General features: G+C 38.5%; 2 protein-coding genes across 8 annotated transcripts in view; one reads left to right on the top strand and one right to left on the bottom strand.

Moving 5' to 3' along the window:
• The window catches only part of LOC138012998 (meiosis-specific protein MEI4-like), a 23,663-nt gene extending 16,796 nt beyond the window's left edge, over positions 1 to 6,867 (bottom strand). For 2 of the 6 annotated variants that reach the window (XR_011125149.1, XM_068859957.1), the window contains exons 1-4: positions 6,589 to 6,848; positions 4,381 to 4,457; positions 2,431 to 2,529; positions 281 to 359 (exon numbers count right to left, since the gene is read on the bottom strand). Coding sequence is in view for 2 of the 6 variants with exons in the window: in XM_068859957.1 (XP_068716058.1) it covers positions 281 to 359; positions 2,431 to 2,529; positions 4,381 to 4,440 (238 nt within the window). In the remaining 4 variants the exon portion in view is untranslated. Of the gene's footprint in view, positions 1 to 280; positions 360 to 2,430; positions 2,530 to 4,380; positions 4,458 to 5,966; positions 6,247 to 6,287; positions 6,338 to 6,588 lie in introns of those variants that run through there. The other 4 variants (XR_011125150.1, XR_011125151.1, XM_068859956.1 and 1 more) reach the window with 4 other exon arrangements.
• Positions 6,868 to 6,888: 21 nt separating this feature from the next.
• The window catches only part of LOC138012632 (deoxyguanosine kinase-like), a 10,471-nt gene continuing 7,359 nt past the window's right edge, over positions 6,889 to 10,000 (top strand). The window contains exons 1-4 of one of the 2 annotated variants that reach the window (XM_068859458.1): positions 6,889 to 6,958; positions 7,250 to 7,578; positions 8,300 to 8,386; positions 9,207 to 9,328. In XM_068859458.1, coding sequence (XP_068715559.1) covers positions 7,308 to 7,578; positions 8,300 to 8,386; positions 9,207 to 9,328 — 480 coding nt within the window. In that variant the 5' untranslated portion in view covers positions 6,889 to 6,958; positions 7,250 to 7,307. Of the gene's footprint in view, positions 6,959 to 7,075; positions 7,579 to 8,299; positions 8,387 to 9,206; positions 9,329 to 10,000 lie in introns of those variants that run through there. The other variant, XM_068859457.1, reaches the window with a different exon arrangement.

The raw sequence follows: 10,000 nt of genomic DNA, 5'->3' as shown, positions 1-10,000 counted from the left end.
TGCAAAAAATTATTATACGTCATGTATTGTTAACAACCTCTCCATCCACTTAGAAACTATGTATTCTTTAACCCACTGACCCCTGGGAGTGAGACGAAAAAGATTTTACTGTATCTAACAACAGACGATTTTACTCCTCAATGGGGAAGGGGGTGCAGTTCAGGAGTCAACGGGTTAAACTGATTAACTGATGAATTTAACTGTTAGTGAATGCAATAATGATGATGATTGTAAGTTGTACCTAACTGCAATCTGCTACAATCGTGTACTTTTGACCTACCTATCTCCATATCTGTTTTAGATAAAACTGCCATGAAACCTTGCTGTCTTTCTAACATCACCTTTCTGCATTCCCCAACCTTTAAAATTATACAAAACCCATGTTGCACTACGATAAGCCAGTAATGATTCTAAATCTAGAGGTGCACATCCTCGTAAAGAAAAACAATCCTTTCAAGTCAGCCAACAACTTAGTAGTCTTAATAATTTAAACTTAAACTTTTTTGTTTCAGTCAGTATCAGTTTCAGCCCTTAAATGTCCGTTGTTGGACGTAAACTAGGCCTAATCCCCATTGTCCTCCACTGGTCTACGTTTTGCACAACACAGTGCCATTGTTTTACAAAACTATCCAAGTCATCCCTCCATCTCGTCCCAAGGTCTTCTTCCTCGGTTCTGTGTGTATCCCAGGGCATCCAGAATGTAATTCGGAATGGGGTCCGGGGTGAAGGGAAGGCGCAGTGGTGAGAGCACTCATCTCCCACCAATGTGGCCCGGGTTCGATTCCCAGACTCAGCGTCATTTGGGTTGAATTTGTTGGTTACATTCAGTATCAGTTTCAGCCCTTGGACGTAAACTAGGCCTTCCCCATTGTCCTCCACTGGTCTACGTTTTGCACAACACAGTCCCATTGTTTTACAAAACTATCCAAGTTATCCCTCCATCTCGTCCCAAGGTCTTCTTCCTCGCTTCCGTGAGTATCCCAGGGTGTCCAGAATGTAATTCGGGTTGTCCGGGGTGCGGGGTGAAGGGAAGGCGCAGTGGTGAGAGCACTCGTCTCCCACCAATGTGGCCCAGGTTCGATTCCCAGACTCGGCATCATATGTAGGTTGAATTTGTTGGTGTTCTACTCTGCAACGAGAGGTTTCTCTGGGTACTCCAGTTTCCCCTCTCCACAAAAACCAAAATTTAACTTGATTTGTGTTAATTGCTAATTTCAATTTACAGTGTCCCCAATTAGTGCTTCAGCGCTAGAACGACTAGATACTTAAATTAAGTTCCTTTCCAACGGTTGTCTGTTCTTCTACTCTAGCCACATGACCTGCCCAATTCCATTTGAGTTTACTTATCGTTAATTTTTTTATTTTATTTTCCCATAGGGTTGACCTCCTAACTCCCTTTTCATATTTTTATTTCTATATATATATATATATATATATATATATATATATATATATTTCTAGTTAGTTTACATCTTGAATAAAGTATGTAACTATGTAAGACTATGTATCAACTATGTATGTAAATATATGTATAAATACAAAAATCTAGAGCTTGTTTTTAGTTTAACTAAACAATTTTCTAGCCTCGAGATGTTCATAACTATAACTGTAGCAAGTCTAGGAGTATGTTAGTTAATAACAGGAAAGGAGAATCATTATTTTTATAGGGTTTAGGTACTGACAAAGTTCAACACCTTCATGAAAGCATGAAGATTTTATTGGACATTACTAAACCATGAATCAGCAAAACAGCGAAACAGCGAAACAAAACATTATGTATGCAGACCCCACCACACACTGAATACTAACTGACAAAGGTTGGAACTAAAGATTAAACAATGTTTTAGGTCTAGGCCTAAAATGTCATAGACCCTATGCAAAAATGGCTGCATGCCTTTAAATTATTCTTTTGTTCATATTCAAAATAGTCCAACTAACCTCGTTTTTGAGACAAAAATACTAAAGAATTTGTTATCCCGAACGAGGTTAGTTGGGCTATTTTGAATATGAACAAAAGAATAATTGCCATTTTTGCATAGGGTCCATTGCTCCTAATTAATTGAGATTAAGATTAGTATTCAGATTACGACTGAGATTAGAAGCAATAACGTTTTAGGCCTAATTAATCTCAAAACCCAACCTTTATTAGTTAGTATTCAATCTATGGTTGGGTCATACATGGTGTTTTGGTGTTTCATTTCGCTGTTTCGTTATTTGGACAGTTGTGTTTAATTTTATGTAATCCATTACACAAAGCCACAAAAATAAACAGGCCTAACTTCTTACCTATTACCCTCTTTGCGGTTAAAATGCGCTTAATTTTCTTTCGGCTGAGCGTTAACAATAAGGATGAGTCACCATCATGATGGATCAATAAATTATTTTTAGGCTTGACTCACAGGTTGCGCATGCCTTTGGTTCGTCACTTACCTCTTCCCTTCTATCCCGCAGTTTAATATCTTTCAATAGGTCATCAATATATGCCCTAGCGGTAACACCTTTAGGCTTTCTTCTGATTATAGCAACAGCCTAAAAAACATGAACTTTTCCATGAGAAGGTTTGTACATTCAAAAACAGAATTTATACAATCATCCTTCAGTGCTTTACAATGTTGATATGGTACCCAAATGGTTGGGACACGTACACTTGTGGGGTATTGCACGTTTTTATCCACTTTAGTCACTCACGCACAGTTAGCAGAATCAAAGTCGCTTCCCTATTTGTGTGATTAGGACAGCCTGATTTTTGGAAGCTCTTATGCTTATTAAGTATTTGTCACAATCTATATCTCCCATGTTATTTTCCCAGACTTAAGTGAAGTAGAAATTCCATATTAGTTATTAATTAAAGGTTAAATTTCTTTGCTCTGTTAAACAAAATTGTTTTGCAACATTTGAGATCCTGGTGTTTAGAAGTTACAAACTGACTATGCAGCAATTAAGGAAGCATTTATCTGTTATCTTAATTCCTGTTTTGCAAAGTTCAAAGTGATGAGACTTCTCTGTGAATTACAACATAATACACTTTCCAAGTTTCATCTACCAGAAAATACAATGTAACATGTGATTAGTCCCACTTGAGAAACCATTGAAATAATTTCAATTTAAACAGTAAGCTAATTTCTTGCAGGGCAGGTGTCGTTAAGGTAGCAAGAGAGGAGGCAGCACTCTCCTCAGCAGAAATGAGATCACCAATTTGGCAACTGAACCAAGGTCCACCTCCTATAGGCACCTGTCAACACATCACTGAGAAAAACCAGTGTGCGGAATTTATACTTCCCCCAAAAATATGAATGGGAGCTGGAGAGGGAAAAGAAGTAAGCAAGCGAAAATGCTAGTCGAGCCAAAGCACAATATTGGCAATGCCCCTACAAAGCTCCCTGGCTTCCCCCCCCCCCCCCCCCCCTGAATATCCCAGGAAAAGCGGCTACATTAGCTTGATTTTAACTAAATTATATTTAGCCTCATTTGTTAAATTGAAAAATGCAAGAAACTTAGTTACTGGTCCAGGAATATATGAATGGAAAATTTTAATTAATATTGAACACAAAGTACCCTGTTAAGTTCATAATAAGTTCAAAAGTTAATAAGTCAATAAGTCCACAAGTCCAACAATAAGGAGGCAGTGCGGCCTAATTATTATCAGGACGCCTGCCTTGAGATCCGGAGTTCCCAGGTTCAAGACATGTTCTGACCACTCGTTGAATTTGTTCCTGGTAGTCCCTGGTTAAACTTGTCAGACATATTTGTAAAAGCCAACTGGTTTGCCTCCAGCCAGTTGGGATTCTTAACTGTTGTTGTTGTTGTGTTCTGTTGTTTCGTTGATTGAGTTTCACTGGACCTAAAAAGCCCCTATGGGGAATGGTCAATTAAGTATGTAACTATTGTATTGTATAATACGGTACATGTAAGTGTTTTCATAAGGTCAGCTTTATTTAACAATTAGACCCGTAGAAGCCGAATGGGCTATTAACCCGTGACCCTAGTCGGACAGAAAAGACAATAATAAAGTTAGCAAATGCAGAGTTGAAAATATATTTATTTGGGAATAAAACGAAAACAAGCGTCACCCTTTTCGCTACTCGAGGACTATTACTAATAGTCCTCTAGTAGCGTAGCCAATCAAAATGCAGGATTTGAATTAGTCCACTAGTTGGGCGATACTAATATTAGGTTAGTGTTAATGCTGTTGTTTATCTTCATCTGTCTGAGGAGAAGGAGTTTAGGGCCACTTTGAAACATAAAAAATATTCCTGGACACGAGTGATGTGAAGTTGGGGAGAAGAGCCAGCAGACACTTGGTGAGGATCATCGAAATCGTGGTCCATTTAATGTGCATTTCTAAATTTAACTTTGTTGATAGGGTATAATGTAACTCACTAAAGCAATTTTGACATACTGGTGCAGCAACACATCCTCCAAGTGGTCATCCATCACCATCACTACTCTTCAGTGTTCTGTGGGACATTATAAAAATAATAATAAGGATAGTACGCACACTCTCATTGGTCATTAATAGCTGTGTTTAGATGAGAGTATGGAAACATGGCTGTGACATCACACAAATTTTGATTGGTTACTGGTATATGCCGTCAGACATGAATTTTGATCAGCTGGTAGGAAATATGAGTGTGTATAAAGAAAATCTGTTTCAATCAAGAATTTTCCCTCATTTGTTGAATTATCTTTGAGAAATATTTTATAAAAGCAATAGAGGACTTTTTTCCGTGTTTCCATAGCCTCATCTAAACACTCGGGAAAGTTGGGAGAATTCAAGATCACGTTTAGGCAATTTCAGGCTTTCATTGTCAAAATGAATTTTATTTTACGTTTGAGAGAATCTGTCTTTAGTCTGGAGCACATAACCCTCCTTCTCCCTCCTGCTTTATTGAAAAAGGTAGCCGACTTCTCTGAGTTACATAGCCAAAGCCTTTCATTGGCTGTTGGTGAGTTATTGTCAAACTTCTGCATTGTAATGACAAAAAGAATGTTCCCATACTGCATAGCGCTGAGCTGGTGTCAAATGGACAAGACAAGACTGAAATGGTTTAGTTAAAGTAGGAATGGTTCAACTAATCGACGGACGACTTAACTCACCGGCAAATGGCTTAATCAAGTGTCAAATGGTTTAATAGCCGGGCAAGTGATTCAGTGCAAGGTCAAATAAACAATTCAAGACTGCAATGATTTAGTCAACGGAGGATCTGACGTAAATACTGTATCTGTGGTCAGCCCAATAAAACTTGACGCGAACCTGACAGACTTTTTTTTTTCTCTGGGTGAAATTGTTTTCTTCCTTCTTTTTGGATGAAGCATTCTTTCAGAGCAGACCTAAATGTAACCAGAAACTCATAAGGGTTGAAACATGTAACGGCCCCTTGTGTGCTGAGAAACAAGCTTCCGAATATTCAATTTGCTAAGTACCATATTTGGAACAACAACAGCGAGGGGTTTCCAAATATGGTACTTAGCACTGAAACATTCAACCAATCAGTTCGCACTGAATATTCAGAAGCTGTGAACGCGCGTTACACGTTTCAACCCTTATGGGTTTCTGATGTAACTGATTAATGATGTCCACAGCATGAAGATAAAAAAGATAGGTCCTACAGTATGTCCCAGTTCAGAGTTGTCTTCTCGATAGCTTTACTCTGTACGTGTCGAAGTGTGGTTTCATAAGAAACGTAGTCTCCTTCACAGCCATCTTTCGGGATGTCACACAACGAGCTTTGCGTGACATCCTGACCATTGACTAAATGACTGACTAAGATAGGCTTAGGTACATAATTCTGGAATTTTTTTGGCAATTTTAGACATCAAAAAGAATTTTTGAAACTCTCGGAAATTTTAGAAAAAATTTGACAATTTCGAGAATTTTAGAGCAATTTGAACTTTCACCTGACATGTTGGAAACTTTTCACAGGCAAAAATGTTGACAAACCGTGTTTTTTGGTCTTCCAACCTACCCAGGAGAGGGGTCAGTCCGTTCATATCCATTCCTTATCAGCAGTTATTCACCAAAAGGGGTTCTACAGTGCATCTAAGCAGCGGTTTCTCACCGAGTTACGGTATCCGGATCTTTGCTTGATAGCAAATATGGCAGACTTTGCACTATAAGAAACGAAATTTATAAGAATTTTCGGGACTTTCAGAGAGTTTTTGAAGAAGTTTAGACATTTCTGAAAGAATTTTAGAGCTTTTGTTTGGGAAATTCCGGAAAGAATTTTAAACAATTTTTCGGGAATTATGTAGCTAAGCCTAGACTAATTCTCTTGAAAATGACATACTATCCTGATTTTTGTCAAACTTGGCACAGTTGATATTCATACACAGGACACTATCAAGAAAAGACAATAAAAAGATGGTGTCACCAGGCTTGTTTTTGCACTGCGTGCCCTTTATTCTAAGTACAACAAAAAAAGCAATTTCTTTGTTTTGGCCGTGATGGCCGCCCATACAATGTACATTGTACCAACCAACCATTGGAACAAAAAGTTGTTTTGGCAACTAATAAAGCTCTGCCTGGCACATAAATAACAGCATGCTTAGTTAACGTCAACGATATCTCCCCTATAATTATAAGCTTACCGATACGTAACTGACCGAGGCTTTCCAAAGGTTCAAGACACCTCACAAGGTACGAGGTGGAGGAAATGTGAATGAAATTCCCTTAAAAATTTCATTCGAGCTCAGCATTTCCACTGTAAATGACGCTATATCCGCGGCACAGGTCGCAAAACTATCCGAGGGAAATATTTAGCTATCTATGGCACTCAAGCTGATAGTATTAAAGAATCTCGTTCATTAAAAAGGTTACTCGTTCAAAAACAAAAATGACTTTTCCGCCATTATCCCAACCTCGTTCCCAGATGGTCTCTGAAAACGAGGCGAACACGTACTTGGCTAGCTAACATTTTTGGCGCGAATAATTTTTGAACAAGAACGCGCCAGTAGAGAGGTGAGTTTGAAATTACGTGTTTTTAACCAGTCTCTTTCGGCAACTGCTGTCCTGAGACGAAAACACAAAATTAGACCCATGAGATAAATATTAGTTTGCTTACTGTGGACCCTTTATGGTCTCAGAAACGATGTCAAAGTTTTCTAATTTTGGTTCAAATCGAATTAACGCGTTGGAGTTTGTCGATTCCATCGAGAGATGATTGAATCGAAAGGAACGTTACATCTTGGGTTCACTGGAAGGATTCACATTTTGTCTAATGCCCTTAATGATACCATGCCGTCTGTTCAGTTCTCTCAGCAGAAATCACTGCTCGAAAATCTTCCCGTCAAGACCTCTACAACCAACCATGATTGGTCTCAAGTCGACCTTGCAAGGCACTGCGTCGCCAGCGCAACTCGTCATAGTAGAAGGAAACATTGGTGTTGGTAAATCCACATTAGCTTGTCAGTTGGCCAAACAGTTAAATTACAGAGTCTTCCTGGAACCCACGACGAAAAATCCATACCTGGCAAAGTTTTATCGAGATCCTAAGAAATACGCTTTGAAACTTCAATTGTGGATCTTCCGACAAAGATTCAAAACATATGTTGATGCAACAGAACATGTCTTAAAATATGGTAAGTATTAAGGTCTGACTTATTTCCAGGAAATGAATGTGGGGGCGGATTCAAGGTTTTTATTAGGAGGGGTGTAGCTAACTGGTAACATTACATGTATGTTTTTTTTTTTTGCAAAACAGCAGTTGTATTGGAAAACCACAGGTCATCTTAAGTGGGGTGTGCACCCTTCCCCAAGATCCGCCCCTGGAATGGCTGCCCCCTTTTCCTCTTTGTCAGTTGTTGAGCGTATAAGAGGACTCTTGCAATAACTTTGGATCACTCCGCCTGATGAAGAAACTTCAGGCAGGAGTGTCCAAACATTGGGTCTTTGAATAACGTTGTACATGTAACTTTGTAAGTAACACTCAAATTTCTCCAAACCATATTGTCAACCTGGTTGCAATGTGAACTTTTTTTGTCTGCTGTGCGCCAAATTGAATGGTACACACTTTGTGGTTGAGCCAAGGGTGTTATTAAAAGAGCAACAAGTGATGTGACACGAAGGATTTTACATGTCATCTTTCAAAATCCAGCTGCTGTTGCAATCTTACATAAGGATCACTACTTGTCTATTGTTAAAAAGTACATGTCTACCTGTCTATACCAAGCAGAAGACTTTTGCTATCATCTCTCCAGAAACCAAACATCTTAAACATTTTCCAGAGTGCAGTTCAGTTCTTGATGTTTGTTTGTTCGTTTTTGTTTTGTTTTGTTTTTTTCCTTATAAAAACCCTTGTAGGTCAAGGAGTATTGTTGGACAGATCTGTGTTCAGTGATTCAGTCTTTGCTGAGGCAAATTACCAACATGGAACAATTTCTCAAGCAGGTATACAGAATTACTTTAGTAAAATGCTTTAGGAAACTTGAATAATTTGTTACTGGTGAAATCACAACGCCATTGAATATTTTCCTGCCACACGACTGTTCAACTCAGCTTGATAGAACACTAGACTCCACAATGTTCAGGCCAATTTTTGAGCAAAGATCTGCTAATGTCTTGCCTTCACTCTTGGCATGGCCTGAAGGTTTACACATAAATCAATTTTCCACGGAAATGTATTTGGTACTTTTCTGAAAGTTGCCGAATTTGATCTTCAGATTGACACCCAACAACCTACAAATGTCGTTAACATTTCCTCGTCTTTTTCTTTCTTCAACTGCCTTTGTAGGCATATCTCCCTTCGATGTAAATCCTCAGTTATTTGCCATGCATGCAAATACAAAAGTGTAAGACAATTGCCTTCACGCCTATCTTTCATGCAAAACTAGTCTATTCTAATTATTGGTTGGTTTATTTGGGATCAGTTGAGGTAAATGAGGTGATAAAAGTGAGTGGCATTAAAAAAAGTCCACCCCCAAAACTTTATTCGGTGCGCCTAAAATACCTCTACATGTAGCTATGCAGGCTATGCTAAAAAGATAACTCGCTAAAAGGCGATGACCCCTGATGGTAATAACTTACCCGGTAGTTAAATGAGCATTTCACCCATTCACTGCTAACCCGGGCTAAACCTGCCATACTTAGTCTTTTACTCTGTCTAACGCCAGACAATTTTACTCACCAATGGGGAACCCCGAAGAGTCAATGGGTTAACTAAATTTACTTTTTGGAGGAAATATTAACGGTTTTTCACACTTCACCTTAGGTTATGACCATTACAAACAACTGAGAGAGAAATCATTGGAAGCGATGTTAATTCCACACACCACCTTATATCTTGATGTGCAACCCAAGACCTGCAATCAGCGCATTCTCGGGAGAGCAAGGGTATACTATTTTGATTACTATTTCTGTCCATCAGCTTTTACATTGTATGTGTTAAATTAAGAGTGCATGCAATGCGATGCAGGGCATTACTAAGCCACAAAACAACGAAACACCAAAAAACTATGTATGACCCCACCATACATTGAATACTAACCAACAAAGGCTGGATAAATTTGAGATCAAATATCGTTTTAGGCCTTATTAAGCTTTAAACGTTATTGCTTCAAATCTCAATCTTAATATGAATCCTATTCTTAATCTCAATTAACTAGGAGCAATAGCATTTTAGGCCTAATTGGGCCTCATCTCAAAATCCAACCTTTATCCAGGTCAGTATTCATTGTACATGTACCGGTGGGGTTATACATTTTTTTTCGGTGTTTGGTGTCACTGTTTCATAGTTTAGTAATGTCCTGGAATGCATGCAGACTTTTTAAACCTCTCAAAGTTTCCTTTTCTTTTATCTCCTCTACTACAATGTATACCATTACACTGTAAATAACGTACATGTAGTATTTTCAAAACACAAGGCTTTTTGTTCCAGAAATAAAACTGCAAGAATTTGATCAAAAATTAAGTGTACAAATTTCTCTCGGACAAGCAAGGGTGCTGGCACAAATTGTCAATCACCTTCAAGTTCTTGGCCTTTGCCAACAAAATAACTTAGGTCTT

The sequence above is a fragment of the Montipora foliosa genome, chromosome 8, assembly GCF_036669935.1.
Source record: "Montipora foliosa isolate CH-2021 chromosome 8, ASM3666993v2, whole genome shotgun sequence".
Lineage (NCBI taxonomy): Eukaryota > Metazoa > Cnidaria > Anthozoa > Scleractinia > Acroporidae > Montipora > Montipora foliosa.
Note: the sequence above shows the minus strand (reverse complement) of the source record. Positions and strands in the feature narration are given on the sequence as shown.